This window comes from Heloderma suspectum, chromosome 3 (assembly GCF_057233095.1).
Source record: "Heloderma suspectum isolate Gila_16-S chromosome 3, 16-S_ref, whole genome shotgun sequence".
Classification (NCBI taxonomy): domain Eukaryota; kingdom Metazoa; phylum Chordata; class Lepidosauria; order Squamata; family Helodermatidae; genus Heloderma; species Heloderma suspectum.
The window spans coordinates 816173-843452 of record NC_139460.1 but is presented as its reverse complement, the minus strand read 5'-3'; the positions used below and the strand labels follow the sequence as shown (position 1 = coordinate 843452).

General features: G+C 49.1%; 2 protein-coding genes across 2 annotated transcripts in view; both read left to right on the top strand.

Moving 5' to 3' along the window:
- The first annotated feature begins 19 nt into the window (after positions 1-19).
- Positions 20-12535, top strand: TIMM10B (translocase of inner mitochondrial membrane 10B). The gene is made up of 3 exons (XM_084842224.1): positions 20-97; positions 243-338; positions 436-12535. The coding sequence occupies exons 1-3, from the start codon at positions 68-70 to the stop codon at positions 649-651; spliced, it is 342 nt and encodes a 113-aa protein (XP_084698350.1). The 5' UTR covers positions 20-67; the 3' UTR covers positions 652-12535.
- A 6953-nt stretch (positions 12536-19488) lies between these two features.
- Positions 19489-27280, top strand: part of DNHD1 (dynein heavy chain domain 1) — a 120249-nt gene continuing 112457 nt past the window's right edge. The window contains exons 1-3 of the mRNA XM_084842225.1: positions 19489-19593; positions 20102-20777; positions 20875-21063. Of these exons, the coding sequence (XP_084698351.1) occupies positions 19557-19593; positions 20102-20777; positions 20875-21063 (902 nt within the window). The 5' untranslated portion in view covers positions 19489-19556. The remainder of the gene's footprint in view (positions 19594-20101; positions 20778-20874; positions 21064-27280) is intronic.

The following is a 27280-nucleotide window of genomic DNA, read 5'->3' as shown; positions in this document are numbered from 1 at the left end:
ACGTCACGGGCGCCGCGCCAGGCCGGGAGCGGCGTCAGAGCGCGCGCCGCAGCGGCGAGGGGCCGGGATGGCGGTGGACCCGCAGCAGCTGCGCAGCGTGAGGCCGCCGCGCCCGCGGGGGCCCGGGGGGCGGGGCCCGGGGGGCCGGGCCCGGGGGCGCCCCCCGGGGCTGCAGCCGGCCCCGCGCAGGAGGGCCGCGGCGCAGGGCCGGCGGCGCGCTCACCCCGGTGCTCTCGTTGCAGCTCCGCGACTTCCTCCTCGTCTACAACCGCATGACCGAGCTGTGCTTCCAGCGCTGCGTCTCCAACCTCAATTACCGGGCGCTCGCCAGGGACGAGGTGAGCGGGTGAGCGAGCGAGCGGGCGGGGCGGGGCGGGGCGGGGCGGTGGCCAGCCGCGCCCAGCCATCTCTCTCCCGGTCTCCGCCTGTCTGCAGGAGTCGTGTCTGGACAGCTGTGCTGGGAAACTGGTGCGCTCCAACCACCGCCTGATGGCTGCCTACGTCCAGCTCATGCCCTCCATCGTCCAGCGCAGGATCTCGGACTACGAGGCCGCCGCTGCTGCCGCCGCCGCCAGCCCTGCAGCACAGGAGGCCGGCCCCACCGTCGGGGCCCCTGCCCTTCCGGGGCCCAACCGCGTCATCACCTCCTAAGTTGACCTGCAAGCAGCTGCTGGAGTGGCTGGCCATGGGGACTGCAGCCCCTCAGGAAAAGGGGGAAGCACTGGCTCCCGCAGTGTCCTCTCCTCCCCCTCCAGCCGGGGTCTGGCGTCAGCTGCTGCATCTTGGGCCCGTCCTCCAACCCCCGCTTGACGGTAGCCCGACTGGCCTGCTCCTCCTGACACTGGTCACATGTGGCACATCCCCCAGCAGGCTATTTTCTGCTCGAGCAGATTCACTTTTGCACCCAGCTCTCATGAACATCTTGAAGGTTGTAAATTACTGTGTATGTGAGATAGATGGTTTCTAAAAATAGTAACAGCCACCATCACCACCCTTTCCCTCCCTTGGTCGCCTCTTCATTTTGCTTGGGGTTATTTGTGAGCTGCCGTGCACTCCCAGATGCTAGTGCCCCTGCTGCGCCCGTTCTCGTCTTCTGGTATTGGTGTTGCTTATCCTCAGGAAGAGGAAGGCTGCAGGATGGGGCCATTTGTTTCTTGCCACTAAACTAATTTGCTAGCCACAAGTTTGATGCCACAGCTCCTGCTTTTGGCAGCGGAAGATGAAAAGTTTTCTTTCACATTCAGACATTTTCCCCCAGCCCAGTATTTTCCCAGGGACCAGTCTCCATCTCCTCCTGTTCCAGTTCCTTTTGTGGAATTGTGGCTCTGATCACAGAGGGGCCCTCAAAGAGAGTTTGCTGGGAAGCCAGGTCTGGCCTGGCCCCAGAGCTGAGCTACTCATCCCATGGCTTGTGGGTAGGAAGCAGAGGCTCCAGATAGAACCTTGTGGACTGTACAGCAAGTGAGAGCTCCCGAGTGTCAAGGGCTCCTTGGAGGCCTCTCTCAGTCTAATCCAGTAGCCAAGTCCAGACACAGACAAAGGAATTCCTTTCAAAGCTTTATTCTTCTTTTACAACTTTGCAACTAGATCTGAGCAGCACAGTACCTATGCCCTAAGTTGGAACAGTTGGTCCCCGTTTGAAAGGGAATTACTGGCGGACCCCTGAACTTAAGGACTAGGGAGAGTCCCTCCCCTTTTCCCTTGGAGCCTCTGGGCACAGCCATTGTTTGCGCGCCAACCTGGCACTTCGCCTCCTTTCCGTGCCCTCCATCTGGCGCCGCTCTCTGCGTCTGCGTCGCGCATCCACCAAGTCTGCTATCTGTGCTTGGTCACTCCCTGGACTGCTAACTAAACTAGGAATGCTGGTGGGAGGAATCTCCGTCAGCTGTTGGTCCTGGAAAGAGGAGCGCGCTCCTCTCCCAGGAGGGACAGCTCTTCCTCAGAATCAGAACTACTCTGGGATTCTATGGGCTCAGTGTCCACCCTGACATCGAGGCAGTGAGGCCTCGTGGAGAGCCAATGCAATTGGGTGCCTGCCTTCCAGTGTCTGACTTCGGAGAGATGCTGTCGAATGAGAATGCCTCTCCTCCTGTTGCAAGGTGCACAGGGGGAGTGGTCTTAGAATAGTATAGTAGTAGTAGAATAGTATAGTAGGGTTGGAAGGGGCCTACAAGGCCATCGAGTCCAACCCCCTGCTCAATGCAGGAATCCAAGTCAGAGCATCCCTGACAAATGGCTGTCCAGCCTCGTCTTGAAGGCCTCCAGTGTGGGAGAGCCCACCACCTCCCCAGGTAATTGGTTCCATTGCCGTATTGCTCTGACACTCAGGACGTTTTTCCTGATGTTCAGTCGGAATCTGGCTTCCTGTAACTTGAGCCCATTATTCCATGTCCTGCACTCTGGGATGATCAAGAAGAGATCCTGGCCTTCTTCTCTGTGACAACCTTTCAAGTACTTGAAGAGCGCTATCATATCTCCCCTCAGTCTTCTCTTCTCAAGGCTAAACATGCCCAGTTCTTTCAGTCTCTCTTCATAGGGCTTTGTTTCCAGTCCCCTGATCATCTTTGTTGCCCTCCTCTGAACCCTCTCCAGCTTGTCTGCATCCTTCTTAAAGTGTGGTGCCCAGAACTGGACACAGTACTCCAGATGAGGCCTAACCAGTGCTGAGTAGAGGCGAACTAGTACTTACCGGGATTTGGAAGCGATGCTTCTATGAATGCAGCCCAAAATAGCATTTGCCTTTTTTGCAGCCACATCACATTGTTGGCTCATATTCAGCTTGTGATCGACGACAATTCCAAGATCCTTCTCGCTCGTAGTGTGGTTGAGCCACGTATCCCCCATCTTGTAACTGTGCATTTGGTTTCTTTTTCCTAGGTGCAGAACTTGGCATTTGTCCCTATTAAATGCCATTCTGTTGTTTTCTGCCCAGCACTCCAGTCTATCCAGATCACTTTGAATTTTCTTTCTGTCTTCCAAAGTATTAGCTATCCCTCCCAATTTTGTGTCATCTGCAAATTTGATCAGCATTCCCTGCACCTCCTCCTCCAAGTCATTAATAAAAATGTTGAAGAGCACTGGGCCCAGGACTGAGCCCTGCGGTACCCCACTCGTTACCTCTCCCCAGCTTGAGAAGGTCCCATTGATAAGCACTCTTTGAGTCCGATTCTGTAGCCAACTGTGGATCCACATGATCGTTGTTTCATCTCGCCCACTTCGAGCTAGTTTGCTCATCAGGATATCATGGGGCACTTTGTCGAAAGCTTTGCTGAAGTCGAGGTATATGATGTCTACAGCATTCCCACGGTCTACAAGGGAGGTGACTTGATCAAAAAATGAGATCAGATTTGTCTGGCAGGACTTGTTTTTGACAAATCCATGTTGGCTTCGAGTAATCACTGCATTGTTGTCAAGGTGCTTCCAGATGGATTGCTTTATGATCTGCTCCAGAATTTTCCCAGGGATTGATGTCAGACTGACTGGTCTGTAGTTCCCAGGTTCCTCCTTTTTACCCTTTTTGAAGATAGGGACAACGTTAGCCCTCCTCCAGTCATCTGGCACTTCCCCGGTCCTCCATCATTTCTCAAAGAGAATAGACAGCGGTTCTGAGAGTTCTTCTGCCAGTTCCTTTATGACTCTAGGATGCAGTTCATCTGGCCCTGGAGATTTGAACTCATTCAAAGTAATGAGGTGTTCCTTGACCATATGCCTGTCGATCTCAAGCTGCAATCCTGCCCCTTCAGCCTGCACTTCGCCTTTGCCAGGGGGGTCATAGACCCTCTTTTGGGAGAAGACTGAGCCAAAGTAGGAATTGAGCACCTCTGCCTTTTCTTTGTCCTCTGTTATCATTTTGCCATCCTTATTTAATAGCTGAACAACCATTTCTTTCCTCTGCCTTTTACTATGCACGTAGCTGAAGAAAGCCTTTTTGTTGTTTTTAGCATCCCTCGCTAACCTCACCTCGTTCTCCGCTTTAGCCTTCCTGACGCCATCCCTGCAATTCTGTGCTACCTGCCTGTACTCTTCCTTTGTTACTTGGCCTTCTTTCCACTTCCTATATGTGTCCTTTTTTGTTTTCAGGTCATCCCTAAGCTTTTTGTGAAGCCACATTGGCTTCTTCTGTTGTCTTCCACCTTTTCTTCTTGTTGGAATTGTTTGTGATTGTGCCTTGAGAATTTCCTTTTTTAAAAGTTCCCACCCATCTTGGACTCCTTTTCTCGCTAGCATTGCTTGCCATGGGACCTTACTGATCATTGTTCTGAGTTTATTAAAATCAGCTTTCCTAAAATCCAGGGTACGCGTTTGAGTACACTCGGCTTTTGCTTCCCTTAGAACCAAGAACTCAAGTACAACATGGTCGCTTTCCCCCAGAGTTCCTGTAACTGCTACTTTATCCACTAAGTCATCTCTGTTGGTTAGGATCAAGTCAAGGATAGCCGATCCTCTAGTTCCTTCCTCTACTTTCTGTAGGAGGAAGTTATCCGCCACACAAGTCAGGAATTTCCTGGAGGGGCCATGTTTTGCAGAATTTGTCTCCCAACAAATATCGGGGAAATTGAAGTCCCCCATGACTACTACATCATGCTTCCTTAAAACATTGGCTATTTGCTTTTCAAAAGTTTCATCCTTGTCTTCTCCTTGATTGGGTGGCCGGTAGTAGACTCCGACCACCAGGTTCCTTTTATTCTTTGCTCCATTTATTTCAACCCAGATGCTCTCGATGGGGCTACCAAGCTCCTCCTCCTGTATTTCTGTGCAGAGATATGTATTTTTCACATACAGTGCAACCCCGCCTCCCTTTCTGTTCCTCCTGTTCTTTTTGAACAAGTTATATCCTTCAACTGCTGTATTCCAGTCATGAGAGTCATCCCACCAAGTCTCAGTTATACCTATCAAGTCATAATTTCCCTCCTGTATTAAGAGTTCAAGTTCGTTCTGTTTGTTTCCCATACTCTGGGCATTAGTATATAGACATCGAAGACCATGTGCTTCATAGTCTGGCTTTCTTCCTACATGTGTCTGAAGACTATTATTGGGCGCTATCAGAGCTGTTCTCTCCATTGCAGTGCATGCGCCTACGTCCATTGTTACCCCCAACATTACATCTCCCTTCCCCGTAGGATTCAGTTTAAAGCCCTCCTGATGAAGTTCTTCATGCTGTGGCCAAACACATTCTTCCCAGCCTTTGTGAGGTGCAACCCATCCCTAGCCAACAGCCCATCTTCCAGGAAATATAGCCCGTGGTCCCAGAATCCAAATCTCTCTCGTCGGCACCACCTTCGTAGCCAGTCATTCACCCGGAGTATTTTTCGTTCCCTTTCTATCCCTCTTCTAACTACTGGAAGGATGGATGAGAAAACTATCTGGGCCCCAAAGTTCTTGAGTTTCCTTCCCAAAGCTTCAAAGTCTGACGTGATCTCTTCGTAGCTCCGCTTGGCGGTATCATTTGTTCCCATATGGATGAGAAGAAAGGGATACCTGTCAGTGGGCTTTATGAGTGCAGGCAACCTTTCAGTCACGTCTCTAATCTGTCCTCCCGGGAGACAACATACCTGGCGAGTCCACGGGTCTTCGCGACATACTTGGGTCTCGATCCCACGCAGCAAGGAGTCTCCCACTACTACCACTCTTCTCTTCTTCTTCTTGTAGGCCTGGGTTTCATCGCCTCTGTTTGACTGACCTTTAGCCTCTTGCTCACTCTCATGCAGGTTCCCCTGTGATTCTTCCTCTGCAGGCTGTCCTCCAGTCTCATCTGCAAGTACCTGGAATCGGTTCCACAGCTCCACCGCTTCCACTGGTGCAGAGTGGCGTCTAGTTCTTCTTCTCCTAACTGTCACCGTTTTCCAAGGAGTATCCTCTACTCCATTTTTCTTCTCCTCAGCATTTCCCACTTCTGCCTCATCTTGCTGTTGCTCTTCAAGCTTCTGGTCTGCCCTTTGCTGCTGTAGTTCCCCCATTCTGTCCAAGAACTCTTCGTGTTCTCTTATTCCCCGGAGGGTTGACAGTCGCCGCTCCAGTCCACTTACTTTTTCCTCCAGCAGCGTGATCAACTTGCACTTGTTGCAGGTGTAGGCCATGTTGTTCTCAGGCAAGAAAACAAACATTGCACACACCTTGCAGGTCACCACCACTGGAGAGTCTTGTCCTTCCATAGCCTCTTTTCCCTTTTTGTGTCTAGCTTTGTGATTGTTCTAGACTAGCCTGTGCCTGCTCCTCTACTCAGTAGAGGTTAAAAGCAGAGTCCCACTGGTGTGGAAGTGTGTGTTACAAGACAAATAAATGAAAAAAAGTTAGTAAAAAAAAATAAAAAAAAAATGTTAGGGGCCTCCCCCTTGACCTCCCCTGCCGAACTCCCCTGGCCAACTCCTGTTTGCTCCCCCTGTCCGCTCGCTCTGTCTTGTTGCCCCTGGCTCCAGGCAGAGCTAGGAAAGGCCATTCTGGCCCACACACACACACACACTCTGACTGGAAGGCAACAAGCTGCAGTAATTCATGATGATGTGGAGGGACAGTGGAAGCTACCTGTGAGAATCCTTTCTTCCTGCCTCCCCTTCTCATTTGTGGGCAATGGCACTGATTGCCTGGGGCCTTTTGGATCGGAGGTGGCCAGACAAGGAAGAAGGGAAATAGAATGGTATCATGGAATAGTAGGGTTGGAAGGGGCCTATAAGACCATCGAGTCCAACCCCCAAATAGAACCACAAGCACAAGATACAGCTTCAAGTTGGCTCCTTAGGGATGCAATTTTTCCAATGTTCTCGTTATAAAGCCTGCACATTGAATTCAAACTCAAAATGATTTGCCTTGGTAGCAGTAAATTTGACATAGAGAATCCAACTGGTGAGGGGCACAGTCTGAGACAATTCCGGAGAAATTCGATGAAATATGACTGAATCCTTATTTATCTACTTAATTGAAGCTGAGAACCACATGGGGGCGCTGGGCACCAAAACCATGGAAGTTGAAAATTAAGGCTGCTGCCTTAATTTCTGTGCAATGTAAGCAGTAACAATGTTATACAGATTGTGTTCCCTGATGACTCGAGGCTCTGTGCACCCCCACTCAAGCTGAGAGCAGTGATATATCAAACTTCAGAATTAACAAATATATACATTATTAAACTCTAATTCTGACAATAATTCCCATCAGCTGTAGAGCCCAATCCTGAGAAAGTAGGTGGACATCTGACCCTGTACCCATTTTCCCACCATGGCCAACAAATTGCCCCCAAGAAGCGTGCTAGGAGGGTATCATGGCAGCACCATCCCTGTAATCCTCTCTGCACCTGGTGCTTAGAGGTAAACTGCCTCAGTCCATACAGAGAGCTTCCATTGAGCTCTCCTGTCTAATAGCTGTTGGTAGACTTCTCTGCCAACACATATGGCACTCGAGTGTAAGATAAGCAAAAAAGGCAAGTCCTTGCCCTGAAGGATGTACAGTCTTAAAGGTGATCTAGAGAGAGAAAATTTCTGGAAATTTTGAAGCTATTGGGGGGGTGAAAAAAATGGAAATTTTGGGAAAGATTGAAAAATAAGCAATACTTTTTTAGCGCTCTTTACAAATGTAAAGTCACTTTGTTACTTTAGGACAGCCAACACAATCTGTTCTGTGAAATGTAGGATCGGCTATCCTTGACTTGATCCTAACCAACAGAGATGACTTAGTGGATGAAGTAGCAGTTACAGGAACTCTGGGGGAAAGCGATCATGTTGTACTGGAGTTCTTGGTTCTAAGGGAGGCAAAAGCCGCATGTAGCCAAACACGTACCCTGGATTTTAGGAAAGCCGATTTTAATAAACTCAGAACAATGATGAAGTAAGGTCCTATGGCAAGGGACTCTAATGAGAAAAGGAGTCCAAGATGGGTGGGAGTTTTTAAAAAGAAATTCTCAAGGCACAATGACAAACAATTCCAACAAGAAGAAAAGGTGGAAGACAACAGAAGAAGCCAATGTGGCTTCACAAAAAGCTTAGGGATGACCTGAAAACAAAAAAGCACACATACAGGAAGTGGAAGGAAGGCCAAGCAGGAAGAGTACAGGCAGGTAGCACAGAATTGCACGGGTGGCGTCAGGAAGGCTAAAGCTGAGGATGAGCTGAGGTTAGTGAGGAAGGCTAAAAGCAACAAAAAGGCTTTCTTCAGACTGGAAACAAAGCCCTAAGAGGAGAGACTGAAAGACCTGGGCATGTTTAGCCTTGAGAAGACTGAGGGGAGATAGGATAGCGCTCTCCAAGGACTTGAAAGGTTGTCCCAGAGAGGAAGGCCAGGGTCTCTTCTCAATTAACCCAGAGTGCAGGACATGGAATAATGGGCTCAATTTACAGGAAGCCAGATTCCGGCTGAACATCAGGAAAAACATCCTGACTGTTAGAGCAATACAACAATGGAATCAGTTACCTAGGGAGGTAGTGGTCTCTCCTATACTGGAGGCATTCAAGAAGAAGCTGGACAGCCACTTGTCAGGGATGCTTTGACTTGGATTCCTGCATTGAACAGGGGCTTGGACCCGATGTTCTTGCAGGCCCCTTCCAACCCTTCTTTTCTATGATTCTACACAAAAGGTCTCCAGTGAAAATAGGAAGAAATGGGGCATTGAAGAAGTTACAAACCTCTCGGCTGTCCTAGAAATTCTGGGGAGGAGGAAGCAGCTGAGATGTGTGAAGTGTTTCCATCGGCTGGCCAGGCCAGTGGGAACACTTATTTTTCTAATGCCCAACTTGTCCAAAAAAAAGTGGCAGCAATGCCAGAATGTTTTTCAAAAATGTCTTTTAGATGATCCATATAGTCTGCTGGAGTCTCAGTTTTGTTTACGATTGTTGATTTTAGCCTAATCAGTTTTCTGCAGACAAATTTCAGGGATTGCTCGTAGGAGTCTGATGTGCACTTGGTCTAAAGTATGAAGATCGGCTGGTTCTTGATTTGGCCAATTTGCTTGTCCTTTTAACATAGTGTGCATTTTTGGGGGCAAAATAACTTGCATGAATTGTTTCATGCCAGCCCAGTTAGGATTATAACAAGTGATCACTGTTTGCAATTCTTCTCTAAATTTCTGTGGCTCTTCTCTGATGTTTCAAAATTTGACCTGGTCTCTCAGTTTTTCTTCAGAGTCCTTAAGACTCTGTTCCCCAGGACCTAGGTGACCTCTTTGACATCTCAGCATACCAATCAAAGAATGGATTCCCATTGACCCAGTGCCACCTTAGAACTTTGAGATTCCAAGGCTCCCCTTAAATGCAAAATTCTGTCCAAATCAAAGGCCCCAACCAAGCGAAATTGGACTGGTCAAGTACCATTTGTCCAAAACTTGCAAATCTTAACTCCGTAATTCCTGTACATGTACGCTGCAGGCATCCCTTTTGGGGACTGCAGAATTTCTTTGGAAGAATCCAACTTCATCCTCAGTTCACACGGGCACACAGGAAGACAATCAGGTCTCCACAGGCTGTGAGAAATGAAAGGCACTGCCAAATTCCGAGGTACACTCAGAGACTGACTCTCATTGAATTAGAGGCACAATCAGTCATTCAAGGTCCAGGGAGCTCATACCATGGCAGGGAATGAAGGAGGTTTGATCACTCACGGCAGTCTTCGTTCATTCAGGAACGGCTTGTTTGGTGGGTCTGAGCCTTGCAGGTCAGCTCATACCATGGAGGGAGGGAGGAAAGCTCACTCTCACAAGGTTCCAGTGATTATTCTTCCATGGCGTGCCCTTGCTTTCGAACCTCATGACAGGCAGAGGCTCGGGGCAGCTGCACATGGTTTCAGAATTTGTCCTAGTCCTTTTTACCTCAGTGCACACAAGGCAACTCTCATTCAATCCTTTTCTTCAATTCACACAAGGCAACTCTCATTCACCTGAAGCCATATCCCACAGACCTCTGTAACCAAAAGAAAAAACCCTTTATCAAGTGCTTAAATTACTGTCTCTTTAAAGGTGGTATCCCATCAGCCAAGGCAGACTTGTCCCATGGGCAGCCCCACACTGAACCCCAGAGATTTCAAAAGGTCTCTTACCTTGGTGTGCGTTTCTGGGATGTTCAGTGACTGGCGGTCCAAATTGATTCAATTCTCTTCAGCGTTTGGGATCCAAGCCACGGAACCAAATTTGTTAAGGAAATATCCAAGGTAGGTTAGGTTGAACAGTCAGGAATTTATTAAAGCACAGACACAGCTGTGGGAGAGTGATACGTGGCTCAACAACACTACAAGCAAGAAGGATCTTGGAATTGTGGATCACAGGCTGAATACGAGCCAACAATGTGACCTGGCTGCAAAAAAGGCCAATGCTATTTTGGGCTATATTAATAGAAGCATAGCTTCCAAATCCCAGGAAGTACTAGTTCCCCTCTACTCAGCGCTGCTTAGGCCTCATCTGGAGTACTGTGTCCAGTTCTGGGCACCACATTTTAAGAAGGATTCAGACAAACTGGAGAGGGTTCAGAGGAGGGCAACTAAGATGATCAGGGGACTGGAAACAAAGCCCTCTGAAGAGAGACTGAAAGAACTGGGCATGTTTAGCCTTGAGAAGAGAAGACTGAGGGGAGATGTGATAGCACTCTTCAAGTACTTGAAAGGTTGGCCCAGGGAGGAAGGCCAGGATCTCTTCTTGATCATCCCAGAGTGCAGGACACGGAATAATTGTTGAGCCAAGTATCACCCATCTTGTAACTGTGCATTTAGTTTCTTTTTCCTAGGTGCAGAATTTGGCATTTATCCCTATTAAATAAATCCCTATTAACCTCTATCATATCTTTTATCATATCCCAATCATATCATATCTTAATCATATCATAATGTGTTGTAACCTTTCCTCATAGGGGAGATGCTCCAGCCCCTTGATCATTTCAGTTGCTCTTTTCTGCATTTTTCCAGCTCTACAATATCCTTTTTGAGGTGCAGTGACCAGAACTGTACACAATATTCTAAGTGTGGTCACATCGTAGATTTGTATAAGGGCAGTATAGTATTAGCAGTTTCATTCTCAATTCCGTTCCTAATTATTCCTAACATGGAGTTTGCCTTTTTCACCACTGCCACACATTGGGTTAACCTCTTCATTGAGCTGTCCACTACAACCCCAAGATCTATTTCTTGGTCAGTCACTGCTAGCTCAGATCCCATCAGGCTATACTTGAAGTTGGGATTTTTTGCTCTAATGTGCATCACTTTACACTTGCTTACATTGAACCGCATTTGCCATTTAGATGCCTATTCTCCCAGTTTGGAGAGATCCTTTTGAAGCTCTTCAGAATCTTTTTGTTTTAACCACCCTAAATAATTTGGTGTCATCTGCAAACTTGGCCACTTCACTGCTCACTCCGATCAATTCCTGATCATTTATGAACAGGCTGAAAAGCAGTGGTCCTAATACAGAGCCCTGTGGGACCCCACTATTTACTTCCCTCCACTGGGAGAATTTACCATTTATTCCTACTCTCTGCTTTCTGTTCTTTAAACAGTTTGTTGTTGTTGTTCAGTCGTGTCCGACTCTTCGTGACCCCATGGACCATAGCACGCCAGGCCTTCCTGTCCTGCGCTCTCTCCCGGAGCGTGCTCAAGTTCATATTCATTGCATCCGTGATGCTATCTAGCCATCTCATCCTCTGCCGTCCCCTTCTCCTTTTGCCTTCAGTCTTTCCCAGCATCAGGGTCTTTTCCAGAGAGTTTTCTCTTCGCATTAGGTGGCCAAAATATTTGAGCTTCAGCTTCAGGATCTGTCCTTCCAATGAGCACTCGGGGTTGATTTCCTTTAGGATGGACTGATTTGACCTCCTTGCAGTCCAGGGGACTCGTAAGAGTCTTCTCCAGCACCACAGTTCGAAAGCATCAATTCTTCGGCACTCAGCCTTCCTTATAGTCCAGCTCTCACAGCCATACATTACTACTGGGAAAACCATAGCTTTGATTAGACGGACCTTTGTGGGCAAGGTGATGTCTCTGCTTCTTACTATGCTGTCTAGGTTTGCCATAGCTTTCCTCCCAAGGAGCAAGCGTCTTTTAATTTCATGGCTACAGTCACCGTCTGCGGTGATCTTGGAGCCCAAGGAAATAAAATCTGTCACTGCTTCCATTTCTTCCCCTTCGATATGCCAGGAAGTGATGGGGCCAGATGCCATGATCTTAGTTTTTTTTTAATGTTGAGTTTCAAACCAGCTTTTGCACTCTCCTCTTTCACCCTCAACAAGAGGCTCTTTAGATCCTCTTCGCTTTCTGCCATTAGGGTGGTATTGTCTGCATATCGGAGGTTGTTGATAATTCTCCCGGCAATCTTAATTCCGACCTGTGATTCATCCAACCCGGCGTTTCTCATGATGTACTCTGCATATAAGTTAAATAAGCAGGGTGACAATATGCAGCCTTGTCGTACTTCTTTCCCAATTTTGAACCACTCGGTTGTTCCATGTCCGGTTCTTACTGTTGCTTCTGGACCCTCGTACAAGTTTCTCAGGAGACAGGTAAGGTGGTCTGGTACTCCCATCCCTTTAAGAATTTGCCACAGTTTAGAATCATAGAATCATAGAATAGTAGGGTTGGAAGGGGCCTACAAGGCCATTGAGTCCAACCCCCTGCTCAATGCAGGAATCCAAGTCAGACCATCCCTGACAAATGGCTGTCCAGCCTCGTCTTGAAGGCCTCCAGTGTGGGAGAGCCCACCACCTCCCCAGGTAATTGGTTCCATTGTCGTATTGCTCTGACAGTCAGGACGTTTTTCCTGATGTTCAGCCGGAAACTGGCTTCGTGTAACGTGAGCCCATTATTCCGTGTCCTGCACTCTGGGATGATCAAGAAGAGATCCTGGCCTTCTTCTCTGTGACAACCTTTCAAGTACTTGAAGTGTGCTATCATATCTCCCCTCAGTCTTCTCTTCTCAAGGCTAAACATGCCCAGTTCTTTCAGTCTCTCCTCATAGGGCTTTGTTTCCAGTCCCCTGATCATCTTTGTTGCCCTCCTCTGAACCCTCTCCAGTTTGTCTGCATCCTTCTTAAAGTGCGGTGCCCAGAACTGGACACAGTACTCCAGATGAGGCCTAACCAGTGCTGAGTAGAGGGGAACTAGTACCTCCCAGGATTTGGAAGCGATGCTTCTATGAATGCAGCCCAAAATAGCATTTGCCTTTTTTGCAGCCACATCACATTGTTGGCTCATCTTCAGCTTGTGATCGACAACAATTCCAAGATCCTTCTCGCTTGTAGTGTGGTTGAGCCACGTATCCCCCATCTTGTAACTGTGCATTGGTTTCTTTTTCCTAGGTGCAGAACTTGGCATTTGTCCCTATTCAATGTCATTCAGTTGTTTTCTGCCCAGCACTCCAGTCTATCCAGATCACTTTGAATTTTGTTTCTGTCTTCCAAAGTATTAGCTATCCCTCCCAATTTTGTGTCATCTGCAAATTTGATCAGCATTCCCTGCACCTCCTCCTCCAAATCATTCATAAAAATGTGGAAGAGCACTGGGCCCAGGACTGAGGCCTGCGGTACCCCACTCGTTACCTCTCCCCAGTTTGAGAAGGTCCCATTGATAAGCACTCTTTGAGTCCGATTCTGTAGCCAACTGTGGATCCACCGGATTGTTGTTTCATCTAGCCCACTTTGAGCTAGTTTCCTCATCAGGATATCATGGGGCACTTTGTCGAAAGCTTTGCTGAAGTCGAGGTATATGATGTCTACAGCATTCCCACGGTCTACAAGGGAGGTGACTTGATCCAAAAATGAGATCAGATTTGTCTGGCAGGACTTGTTTTTGACAAATCCATGTTGGCTTCGAGTAATCACGGCATTGTTGTCAAGGTGCTTCCAGATGGATTGCTTTATGATCTGCTCCAGAATTTTCCCAGGGATTGATGTCAGACTGACTGGTCTGTAGTTCCCAGGTTCCTCCTTTTTACCCTTTTTGAAGATAGGGACAACGTTAGCCCTCCTCCAGTCATCTGGCACTTCCCCCGTCCTCCATGATTTCTCACAGAGAATAGACAGCGGCTCTGAGAGTTCTTCTGCCAGTTCCTTTATGACTCTAGGATGCAGCTCATCTGGCCCTGGAGAATTGAACTCATTCAAAGTAATGAGGTGTTCCTTGACCATATGCCTATCGATCTCAAGCTGCAATCCTGCCCCTTCAGCCTGTACTTCGCCTTTGCCAGGGGGGTCATAGACCCTTTTTTGGGAGAAAACGGAGCCAAAGTAGGAATTGAGCACCTCTTCTTTGTCATCTGTTATCGTTTTGCCATCCTTATTTAATTGCTGAACCACCATTTCTTTCCTCTGCCTTTTACTATGCACGTAGCTGAAGAAAGCCTTTTTGTTGTTTTTAACATCCCTCGCTAACCTCAGCTCATTCTCAGCTTTAGCCTTCCTGATGCCATCCCTGCAATTCTGTGCTATCTGCCTGTACTCTTCCTTTGTTACTTGGCCTTCTTTCCACTTCCTATATGTGTCCTTTTTTGTTTTCAGGTCATCCCTAAGCTTTTTGTGAAGCCACATTGGCTTCTTCTGTTGTCTTCCACCTTTTCTTCTTGTTGGAATTGCTTGTGATTGTGCCTTGAGAATTTCCTTTTTTAAAAGCTCCCTCCCATCTTGGACTCCTTTTCTCGTTAGCATCACTTGCCATGGGACCTTACTGATCATTGTTCTGAGTTTATGAAAATCAGCTTTCCTAAAATCCAGGGTACACATTTGACTCTACTCGGCTTTTGCTTCCCTTAGAACCAAGAACTCAAGTACAACATGGTCGCTTTCCCCCAGAGTTCCTGTAACTGCGACTTTATCCACTAAGTCATCTCTGTTGGTTAGGATCAAGTCAAGGATAGCCGATCCTCTAGTTCCTTCCTCTACTTTCTGTAGGAGGAAGTGATCCGCCACACAAGTCAGGCATTTCCTGGAGGGGCCATGTTTTGCAGAATTTGTCTCCCAACAAATATCGGGGAAATTGAAGTCCCCCATTACTACTACTGTTGCAGAACCCAGAGTCAGAGAGACCACGGAGTGAAGGAAAAAGAGATTCTTTATTTAACGCGCGGGCTTAAGGCTGGAATCATTTCCAAAGAGCCAGAAGCCCCGATTTACATTAGCACATTGTTTTTATAGACATTGTGACACATATGAAATGGCTCCTCCTCTCCCTCCCGCATTGGGTTGCAGTCCTCAACATTTCTTTTCCTAGCACTATTGTTTATAATACAAGAACTGAGTTATAAGGTAGCCATGATAAGGAGAGAACAGAAGAGAACAGCAGAGAACAAGATATACAATTGTATGACCTTTGACAAGATAAGGAATTCCTGTGTCTCGTCAGCTTACAACAATGTATTCAAGGGAGAAAGAGCTCAGCAAGAACATGAAGCATGAGACTGCATGAGGCTACTTAGTCTGACCCCCGATATGGCTGCTACATTCCCCCCTTAAATGCATAATTTCATTACAATTATAGCATTTCTGATAACTATACAAAGCTTTTTGTGACATACATATTACTTAGCCTCTTGTTGGGCTATTAGAGCGTAGAGGGCAGCAGTTTTACTAGCTGAGACATAAAACAGAGCTAAGATCTGGAAGCCAAGGGGTTAACTAATTTAGCTAATTGTTTTGTCTTATTGTTTTGTTAGCTACTATATTGTGCAGCTTGTCGATCTGTTCATCTACAGCATTGCCATTATCAGTTAAGTTAAAACAACAGAGCTTTTGGTGTGTCTCACAACTTAAATGATGAAGAAGGAAGAGGTAATCTATACCAGCTCTATTTTCTAGAACTGCACCTCTTAGATCACGCAACTCTTTATTTAACAATGACAATGCTCGTGAGGTGGCATTTATGCTTTTGGCTAAGCTGCAAGCTAACCGGTTGATTTCCAGACCATCAGCCAAGGCTAAACCTGGAACCCCAACCAGTGACATTGTTAAGGCCAATTTTTCTGAGTCAAAATATAACTGCACATGACTATTACAATTTTTAGTTAGTTGGAGTGCTCGAGGCTGCCGTTGACGGATTTTCTCGGGCTACAGGGGAAGAATTGGCACCAGTTCAATTGGCCATTTTTCTTCACCTCAGCATTTCCCACTGCCTCCTCTTGCTGTTGCTCTTCAAGCTTCTGGTCTGCCCTTTGCTGCTGTAGTTCCCCCATTCTGTCCAAGAACTCTTCATGTTCTCTTATTCCCCGGAGGGTCGACAGTCGCCGCTCCAGTCCACTTACTTCTTCCTCCAGCAGCGTGATCAACTTGCACATGGAGGCCATGTTGTTCTCAGGAAAGAAAACAAACATTGCACACACCTTGCAGATCACCAACACTGCAGAGTCTTGTCCTTCCATAGCCTCTTTTCCCTTTTTGTGTCTAGCTTTGTGATTGTTCTAGACTAGCCTGTGCCTGCTCCTCTACTCAGTAGAGGTTAAAAGCAGAGTCCCACGGGTGTGAAAGTGTGTGTTACAAGACAAATAAATGGAAAAAAGTTAAAATAAAAAATAAAAATAATTAAAAAAAATGTTAGGGGCCTCCCCCACCGAACTCCGCTGGCCAACTCCTGTTTGCTCCCCCTGTTCGCTCACTCTGTTCGCTCGCTCTCTGGGAGCTTGCCTGCTTCTGTAGTCCCTGGACCAGCTTGCTCTGCTCTGCTCTGCTCAGCTGGGAGGCAGGAAACAATTCACACAATCCAAACAAAGTTTGTTGTGATCCACACAATCAAAGGCTTTAGCGTAGTCAATGAAGCAGAAATAGACATTTTTCTGGAATTCTCTTGCTTTCTCCATGATCCAGCGAATGTTGGCGATTTGATCTCTAGTTCCTCTGCCTCTTCGAAACCCAGCTTGTACTTCCAGTAGTTCTCGGTTCGCATACTGCTGAAGCCTAGCTTGTAGGATTTTGAGCATCACCTTGCTGGCATGTGAAATGAGCGCAATTGTGCGGTAGTTTGAACACTCTTTGGCGTTGCCCTTCTTTGGAATTGGAATGTAAACTGACCTTTTCCAGTCTTGCGGCCACTGTTGAGTGTTCCAAATTTGTTGGCATATTGAATGCACCACGTTAACAGCATCATCTTTTAGGATTTGAAATAGCTCAGCTGGAATACTGTCATCTCCGCTAGCTTTGTTGTCACTAATGCTTCCTAAGGCCCACTTGACTTCACTCTCGAGGATGTCTGGCTCAAGTTCAGTGACCGCACTATCATGGCTATCAGGGACATTCAGATCTTTCCTGTATAGTTCTTCTGTGTATTCTTTCCACCTCTTCTTAATCTCATCTGCTTCTGTTAGGTCCCTGCCTTCTTTGTCCTTTATCATGCCCGTCTTTGCACAAAACGTTCCCTTGAGATCTCCAGTTTTCTTGAAGAGATCTCGAGTCTTTCCCATTCTGTTGTTTTCCTCGATTTCCTTGCATTGTTCATTTAAGAAGACCTTCTTGTCTCTCCTTGCTATTCTCTGGAACTCTGCATTCAGTTGGATATATCTTCCCCTTTCTCCCTTGCTTTTCACTTCCCTTCTTTCGTGAGCTACTTGTAAAGCCTCATCAGACAGCCACTTTGCTTTCTTGCATTTATTTTTCTTTGGATGGATTTAGTTGCTGCCTCCTGAACAATGTTACGGATTGTTAAGGTTCCTAAACAATATTGTTATTTACAGCATCGGATTTTCTTTTCACCACCAGACACATCTACAGCTGAGTGTCCTTTCGGGTTTGGCCCAGCCGCTTCACTCTTTCTGGCGCTACTTGGAAATTCCCTCTGCTCTTCCCCAGTAGTATATTGGACACCTTCCGACCTGAGGGGCTCATCTTCCGGCGTCATCTCTTTTAGCCTTGTGATACGTTCCATGGGGTTTTCTTGGCAAGAATACTGGAGTGGGTTGCCATTTCCTTCTCCAGTGGACCACATTTTGTCAGAACTCTCCGCCAGACCTGTCCGTCTTGGGTGGCCCTGCACGGCATAGCTTATGGCTTCACTGAGTTACGCAAGCCCCTTTGCCGCAACAAGGCAGTGATCCATGAAGGGGGTCTCTTGACTGTAGATGTTGACAATGACATGCCTACCTCTGCAAGAGCGTTCTTGACCTGGCTAGATGTTGTGAAAGGGTTCCTCTTCACCATGAGCAGAAGTCTGCGGCCATCCACTTTAGTTGTCTTCCGTGGTCTTCCAGGCCTTTTGCCGTTGTTGAGCTTGCCAGTTAATTCCTTCTTTTCCAGGATGTTCCAAACTTGTGTTGGCCACTCCCACTGTTTTTGCGATCTCCCTGATGGGTTTATGTTGTTTCCTCAGCCTAATGATGGCCTCCTTCACTCGCATGGACACCTCTTTGGGCCTCATGTTGGGAGTTCCAGTGAACAGCTACCAAACGCAAATGTAACACTCAGAACCACCTCCAGGCCTTTTACCTGCTTGATTGCGCCCAGGAAACAGGCCACACCTGGCCATGCAGCTGCTTGTCAGCCATTCGCTCCATTACTTATGAGCCACCGATGATGGGGGTGTGTGTATGCCACTGGCTGTCCTTCCTGAATGGTTAGTGCCCCACCTTTGCCAAACCCCTTGAATTACAGCTGAAAGTCCTGACTTCACTCCCACCTTGGTGTGTTTCCTTTCAACTGCAATGTGGTGGTGTACAGAGGCCAACTGCCAAAACAGTTGTCCTTGTTCCAATTTTTCTGGCCCTGACTGTACCTCCAGTACCAGAGGCAGTGAGCCATTTGCTGGGGAACATGAGCCAGAAGGTGCTATAACTGCACTCCTATCCCGTTTGTGGGTTTCCTGCTGGTTGGCCGCTGTGGGAACAGAATGCTGGACTAGATGGACCTGTTCTGATCCAGCACCAGGGCTGTTCTTATGACCGTTGGATGACAACAGAATTGAAGGAGAGCTAAAGGAAGACAAGGAGATCATGGAGAAGCTGAATGAAGAATTTGCTTCTGTTTTCACTGCAGAAGATGTAGGATATAAGCACATTCTGGAACTGATATTTTCAGGGAGTCTGAGAGATTGGAGGCAAATAGTTGTGGCCAGAAATGAAGTTCTAGAACTTACTGACAAATTGAAACTTCACAAATAACCGGGGCCAGATGGTATGCATCCTAGAGTCGTTACCTCAGATATAAAATCTACTAACAAAGTATATATCATAGCCCCAAGATGAGCCTCTGAACCAGCGGACTGAAGAATGGCCGATATATGTAGCTTGCTTTTTCTTAAGGGATCCAGGGAGGATCCAGGCCATTGCAGGCCGGTTAGCTTAACTCTGTGGCAGGTGCCTTGGTGGAGAGCGCTCGGGAAGATGAACCTGTCGAGCACATCGCGCAGGGATCACGGAGTCCCGTCTCCTCGCGTGCCGCGCCTGGCGCGGGGCGTCCAGCTGACCGGCTGCGCGGAGGCCAGGGCCGGCGGGGGCCGCTCCGCCGCTTCCGCCCCGCGGGGCCGCGGCGGGATCGGGAAGCGGCGGCTCGGGCGCGCGGGCTGCGGGGCCACGGCGCCTCCCGGCGGGGGCGGGGGCGGGGCCGTTGGGCGGCCTGGCGACGCCTCGCGCGGCCCTGGCGACGCGGCCTCGCGCGGCTGGACGGCCGGGCTCGCTCGCCCCCGGCACGCACATGGCGTCCTCGCGCCTGCCCCCCGCTGCCGGCGGCGGTAAGGCGCCGAGGCCCTGAGCATGTGCAGAGGGCTCCTCCATCAGGCTGTCTGCTGAGGAGCCGTCGCCGGGCGGGGCGGGGCGGCCCCTCGCGGTGCCCGAGAGGCCGAGGCCCCCTGGCCGCGCTGGCCAGACCGAGCGCGGCGCCCGGCGTCCCGGGGCGCCCCAGCCTGGCGCCAGCTCCGTCGGCCTGGCGAAGGAAGCCCCTTCAGCGGGCGAGGCGCCTCCGGGACCTCGGCCGGAAAGCGTTGCGCCGCGATAAGGGGACCCGAGGCCGCGGCGCCCCAGCGCGAGCGAGGCCTGCTCCGGGGCGCCGCAGGGGCCGGGCGCCGGGCTTCCCCGGGGCCGCGCCGGCGACCCTGGCGCCACCTGGGCGAGGCGCCTGTCGCCCTCGGCGACGAGCGCCCCGCCCGCCGCCCGCAGGGGCCCCTCGCGCTGCGGCCGCTCCCGCCTGGGCGCGCTGTTCCGAGGCAGCCCTGACGCAGGCCGCTGGGTGTCTCCGCGCAGGCAGCCGAGCGCCACGCCGCCCGCCACAGGAGGGCCGCGCCTGGGCCCGCGCCGTCCGCCACCACCTGGCCGCCCAGCTGCAGGAGGTCGGGCGGGCTGAGCCCAAGCACGTGGAGGCTCTCGTGGCTGAGCTGATCGCCGTCTTCCATGCGGTGCTGCAGAAGAGCAGCCGACGCACCTGGCTGCGCCTGATGGAGGCCCTGCGGTTGATCGCCCCCTTCCAGCAGCTCTTGTCTGGGCGGGCGGAGCTGGCACCGTACCTGGAAGGCCTCTATTACCAGTGTCGCAGCAGCCAGGCTTTGGTGGCTGACTTGGATGTTCTGGGGGCCATTTGGCGGTCCTTCCCCAAGGACTGCTCCATGCTGTGGGCCCTTCCAAGGGCTGCCTGCCCCAGAGATCTTGCAGACCCAGCCAAGCTACTGCCATCCAGCCGAGAGCCAGTTTTTGCAGGCCTGCCCTGCCCTTTTGCCACTGACGGGGAGGTGGCCGGGGTCTCTGGCATGCTGAAGCCAGAACCTGTGTCCCTCCAGGAGCTTCAGAGATGTGTGGGGCCAGTAGGCAGTGAGGTGGCTCTAGAGGAGACTCCCTGGGCCAACAGCTTACATCTCATGCCTCTGACTCTAGCTGCAGATGTGCCAACAGAATACCCTTGCACAGAGCCAAGCAACACTGTAGGGTAAGGCCCGCAGCAAGTTGGCCCAGAAGACCCCTCTGGGATTTCCACCAATATCTGTCCCCCTGACACCCCCCTTTTTTCATTCCCACTTTGCTAGACCCTCCCTGGAATCAGGCAGAGAAACCCTGGGACCAGCCCCAGCACCCAAGAAGGCAGTGGCACTGGCAGCAGCAGACAAGGAATCACCAGTGACAGGTCTCCAAGCTGCTGAGATCTTTGCAAAGAACCGGCACTCAGGGGAAATCAGTTTCCTGTACCTCAATGTTGCCCACAACCGGCACTTCAGGTAGCCTCATCTACTGCCTTGGCTGCCGTCATCCCCAGGTGTACTTGTGCCCCCTCCTCTTTATTTCCTTGCTTAGTATGGCAAAAGAGGGAGGAGCTTTCTGCTCAGTTAGTCTCTCTAGCCCTGTCATCTCCTCTGACTAGCAGCATCCCTCCAGGGTCTTGGTCAGGGGCTTCGCCCAGCTAGAGATTTTGAAGACTGAGCCTGGGATTTTCACAGTACTATTGATTTTATTTATTACATCAATTGATGTGCCGCTTTATAAAATGATGCCAAAGCGGTGAACAGCATAAAAATTACAGTATAAAATGCAAATACCTGGGTAAAAAGATACGTTTTATGTAAAAGTCAAGGCTGTAGGTGCTCGCTTAATATCCACAGGAGGTGAATTCCACAGGGCAGGTGCTGCAGTACCAAAATACCTGTTTTTGGTGGTCATAAGGTGAACCTCAGGGGTCATGTGGCACCATTAAAAGTGTCTCTCCCGAGGATTGTATTGACCAGGCAGGGAGGGACATAAAGCAGTCCCTAAGGTAACCTGCTGGACTAGATGGACCTTGGTCTGATCCAGCGTGGCTCTTCTTGCACTCTAATCTGGCCCAAGTTTAGGGCTCATATGCTAACAACAAGACCCTAAACCTGGCCTGGTAGCGTATGGGCAGCCAGTGCTGTTCTCTCAGCAAAGGTGTTACATGCTGCCGAAAGGATGCCCCAGTCAGCAGTCTTGTTGCTGCCTTTTGCACCAGATGCAGTTTCCAGACCAGTATCAAGGGGAGGCCCATACAGAGTGCATTGCAGTAATCCAATCTTGAGGTTACCAATGCCTGAACCAGTGTGACCAAGCTGTTCCGGCCCAGGAAGAGCCATAGCTGTTGTACCAGCCAGAGGTAGTAAAAGGTAATCTTAGCCGTGGAGGCCACCTGGGCCCTCACCTCCAGAATACAAACCTTCTCCTTCAGAGGAAGTGCAGATCTATCCAGAACAGTTGCAGCTCAATCTGTTTCTTAGACCTAGGTACCACTCACCCACATAGCCTCTTGTCTTTCCAGGATTCAGGCTCTAAGTTTATTGGCTCTCATCCAGCCCATCACTTTGTCCAGGTATAGGTACAGTGACTGTACCATCAAACCCAGTTCAGATGTTATGGAGAAATCATCAGCATATTGCTCTAAATCCTCCAGAGATTGCTCCCAGCAGCTTCATGTGGATATTACGCAGAATCGGCAACAGAATAGTGCTTTGTGGCATTCCATAGCACAAGTGTATTTGAAGGTGGGTGCCCGGGACAGAATAGGGATTCTGTTGGTGTACCGTCCACCCCACTGCTCAACAGTCTCCCTTCCTGAGCTCGCTGGGGTAGTCTCAGGGTTGGTGTTGGAGACCCCTCGGCTTGTCGTGCTGGGGGATTTCAACATCCATGCTGAGGATACCCTGTCGGGAGCGGCTCAGGACTTCATGTCTGCCATGACAACCATGGGTCTGTCCCAGAAGGTATCTGGCCCCACCCATGCTGCTAGGCACACTCTGGACCTCATTTTCTGTGCTGGATGGGGCGATAGTGATTTGAGAGTGGAGGAGCTCTGTAGTTCCGTTGTCATAGACAGATCACTACCTGGTGGGGTTTAGACTTGCTGGCAATCGGAACTTCTGCAGGGGTGGAGGGCAGATTAAGATGGTCCGCCTCAGGAGGCTGATGGATCCGAATGGTTTCCTGACGGGTCTTGGGGATTTTCCTTTTGCCTCAGCAGGCGATTCTATCAAAGCCCTGGCCGATCTCTGGAATGGAGAAATGACTAGGGCTGTGGACACAATCGTTCCTGAGCGTCCTGTCTCACGAAGTGGAGCTGCACCAGCACCCTGGTTTTCTAGGGAGCTGGCAGTGATGAAACGAGTGAGAAGACAACTGGAGCGACAGAAAACTCTGAGTGAATCCGATTGAACACGGGCTAGAGCCTATTTGAAGGCCTACTCTGTGGCAATACGGGCAGCAAAGAAAATATTTTTTTCTGCCAGTATTGCGTCTGCAAAGAGCCGACCAGCAGAGGTGTTTCGAGTAGTTAGGGGTCTTTTACATGCTAGCCCGCAAGATGATAATTTAACCCCCTCGACAGCCCGCTGTGAACAATTTGCTCAGCACTTTGCAGACAAAATCGCTTGGATCTGCTCTGACTTGGACGCTATAGTTGCTACAGACCCAGTGGATGTAACTTTGGCCCCTGCTTGTCCAGTGTTGTTGGATACTTTTCAATTTGTACAGCCTGAGGATCTGGACAGCATCCTTGGAGAGGTGAGAGCCACCACGTGTGTTCTAGATCCTTGCCCTTCCTGGCTCATAAAAGCAGCCAGAGGTGGACTGGCCGAGTGGGTAAGGGGAGTGGTTAATACCTCCCTTAGGCAAGGCAGAGTTCCAGCCTGCTTGAAGGAGGCGGTGGTGAGACCTTTGTTAAAAAAGCCCTCCCTGAACCCCAATATATTGGATAATTATTGGCCAGTCTCCAATATTCCATTTCTGGGCAAGATCATAGAATCATAGGGCTGGAAGAGACCTACAAGGCTATCGAGTCCGACCCCCTGCTCAATGCAGGAATCCAAGTCAGAGCATCCCTGACAGGTGGCTGTCCAGCCTCGTCTTGAACGCCTCCAGTGTGGGAGAGCCCACCACCTCCCCAGGGAATTGGTTCCATTGTCGTATTGCTCTTACAGGAAGTTTTTCCTGACGTTCAGCCGGAATCTGGCTTCCTGTCACTTGAGCCCATGATTCCATGTCCTGCACTCTGGGATGATCAAGAAGAGATCCTGGCCTTCCTCTCTGGGACAACCTTTCAAGTACTTGAAGAGTGCTATCATATCTCCCCTCAGTCTTCTCTTCTCAAGGCTAAACATGCCCACTTCTTTCAGTCTCTCTTCATAGGGCTTTGTTTCCAGTCCCCTGATCATCTTTGTTGCCCTCCTCTGAACCCTCCCCAGTTTGTCTGCATCCTTCTTAAAGTGTGGTGCCCAGAACTGGACACAGAACTTCAGATGAGGCCTAACCAGTGCTGAGTAGAGGGGAACTAGTACTTCCCGGGATTTGGAAGCTATGCTTCTATGAATGCAGCCTAAAAGAGCATTGGCCTTTTTTGCAGCCACATCACATTGTTGGCTCATCTTCAGGTTGTGATCGAAAACAATTCCAAGATCTTTTTCGCTTGTAGTGTTGTTGAGCCACATATCCCCCATCTTGTAACTGTGCATTTGGTTTCTTTTTCCTAGGTGCAGAACTTGGCATTTATCCCTATTCAGTGTCATTCTGTTGTTTTCTGCCCAGTGCGCCAGTCTATCCAGATCACTTTGAATTTTGTTTCTGTCTTCCAAAGTATTAGCTATCCCGCCCAATTTTGTGTCATCTGCAAATTTGATCAGCATTCCTTGCACCTCCTCCTCCAAGTCATTAATACAAATGTTGAAGAGCACTGGGCCCAGGACTGAGCCCTGCGGTACCCCACTCGTTACCTCTCCCCAGTTTGAGAAGGTCCCATTGATAAGCACTCTTTGAGTCCGATTCTGTAGCCAACTGTGGATCCACCGGGATCGTTGTTTCATCTAGCCCACTTCGAGCAAGTTTGCTCATCAGGATATCATGGGGCACTTTGTCGAAAGCTTTGCTGAAGTCGAGGTATATGATGTCTACAAGGGAGATTGCTTGATCCAAAAATGAGATCAGATTTGTCTGGCAGGACTTGTTTTTGACAAATCCATGTTGGCTTCAAGTAATCACGGCATTGTTTTCAAGGTGCTTCCAGATGGATTGCTTTATGATCTGCTCCAGAATTTTCCCAGGGATTGATGTCAGACTGACTGGTCTGTAGTTCCCAGGTTCCTTCTTTTTACCCTTTTTGAAGATAGGGACAACATTAGCCCTCCTCCGGTCATCTGGCACTTCCCCTGTCCTCCATGATTTCTCAAAGAGAATAGACAGCAGCACTGAGAGTTCTTCTGCCAGTTCCTTTATGACTCTAGGATGCAGTTCATCCGGCCCTGGAGATTTGAACTCATTCAAAGTCATTAGGTGTTCCTTGACCATATGCCTATCGAGCTCAAGCTGCAATCCTGCCCCTTCAGCCTGCACTTTGCCTTTGCCAGGGGGGTCATAGACCCTCTTTTGGGAGAAGACTGAGCCAAAGTAGGAATTGAGCACCTCTGCCTTTTTTTTTGCAATCTGTTATTGTTTTGCCATCCTTATTTAATAGCTGAACCACCATTTCTTTCCTCTGCCTTTTACTATACACGTAGCTGAATAAAGCCTTTTTGTTGCTTTTAGCATCCCTCGCTAACCTCAGCTCGTTCTCAGCTTTAGCCTTCCTGACGCCATCCCTGCAATTCTGTGCTACCTTCCTGTACTCTTCCTTTGTTACTTGGCCTTCTTTCCAGTTCCTATATGTGTCCTTTTTTGTTTTCAGGTCATCCCTAAGCTTTTTGTGAAGCCACATTGGCTTCTTCTGTTGTCTTCCACCTTTTCTTCTTGTTGGAATGGTTTGTGATTGTGCCTTGAGAATTTCCTTTTTTAAAAGGCCCCACCCATCTTGGACTCCTTTTCTCGTTAGTGTCGCTTGCCATGGGACCTTACTGATCATTGTTCTGAGTTTATTAAAATCAGCTTTCCTAAAATCCAGGGTACGCGTTTGACTCTACTCGGCTTTTGCTTCCCTTAGAACCAAGAACTCAAGTACAACATGGTCGCTTTCCCCCAGAGTTCCTGTAACTGCGACTTTATCCACTAAGTCATCTCTGTTGGTTAGGATCAAGTCAAGGATAGGCAATCCTCTAGTTCCTTCCTCTCCTTTCTGTAGGAGGAAGTTATCCGCCACACAAGTCAGGCATTTCCTGGAGGGGCCATGTTTTGCATGTTTTGTCTCCCAACACATATCGGGGAAATTGAAGTCCCCCATGACCACTACATCATGCTTCCTTAAAACATTGGCTATTTGCTTTTCAAAAGTTTCATCCTCGTCTTCTCCTTGGTTGGGTGGCCGGTAGTAGACTCCGACCGCCAGGTTCCTTTTATTCTTTGCTCCATTTATTTTGATCCAGATGCTCTCGATGGGGCTACCAAGCTCCTCCTCCTGTATTTCTGTGCAGAGATACGTATTTTTCACATACAGTGCAACCCCACCTCCCTTTCTGTTCCTCCTGTTCTTTTTGAACAAGTTATATCCTTCCATTGCTGTATTCCAGTCATGAGAGTTGTCCCACCAAGTCTCAGTTATACCTATCAAGTCATAATTTCCCTCCTGTATTAAGAGTTCAAGTTCATTCTGTTTGTTTCCCATACTCTGGGCATTAGTATATAGACATCGAAGACCACGTGCTTCATAGTCTGGCTTTCTTCCTACATGTGTCTGAAGACTATTATTGGGTGCTATCAGAGCTGTTCTCTCCATTGCAGTGCGTGCGCCTACGTCCATTGTTACCCCCAACATTACATCTCCCTTCCCCGTAGGATTCAATTTAAAGCCCTCCTGATGAAGTTCTTCATGCTGTGGCCAAACACAGTCTTCCCATCCTTTGTGAGGTGCAACCCGTCCCTTGCCAACAGCCCATCTTCCAGGAAGTATAGGCCGTGGTCCCAGAATCCAAATCTCTCTTGTCGGCCCCACCTTCATAGCCAGTCATTCACCCGGAGTATTTTTCGTTCCCTTTCTATCCCTCTTCTAACTACTGGAAGGATGGATGAGAAAACTATCTGGGCCCCAAAGTTCTTGAGTTTCCTTCCCAGAGCTTCAAAGTCTGACAGTACTGGAGATATTGGGAGCACGTGGTGGCCTCCCAACTCCAGAGATTCCTGGATGAGACAGATTATCTAGATCCATTTCAATCTGGCTTCAGACCCAGTTATGGGACAGAAACAGCTTTGGTCGCCTCGGTGGATGACCTACACCGGGAACTAGACAGGAGGAGTGTGTCCCTGTTGGTTCTGCTGGACCTCTCAGTGGCTTTCAACACCATCGACCATCGTACCCTTCTGGGCCGCCTCGCTTGGATGGGACTTGGAGGCACTGTTTTACAATGGCCCCATTCCTTCTTGGAGGGGCGGACCCAGAAGGTGGTGCTGTGGGACTCCTGTTCAACTCCCTGGCCATTGGCTTCTGGGGTCCCTCAGGGTTCTGTTTTGTCCCCCGTGCTATTTAACATATACATGAAACCACTGGGAGAGGTTGTCCCGAGTTCTGGGGTTCAG

What these genes read in the sequence shown, in the direction of transcription:
- TIMM10B (XM_084842224.1), top strand. Translation starts at nt 68, where the DNA reads ATGGCGGTGGACCCGCAGCAGCTGCGCAGC. An exon ending in ACCCGCAGCAGCTGCGCAGC is followed by an intron (nt 98 to 242) that starts GTGAGGCCGCCG and finishes CTCTCGTTGCAG; the next exon opens with CTCCGCGACTTCCTCCTCGT. An exon ending in GGGCGCTCGCCAGGGACGAG is followed by an intron (nt 339 to 435) that starts GTGAGCGGGTGA and finishes GCCTGTCTGCAG; the next exon opens with GAGTCGTGTCTGGACAGCTG.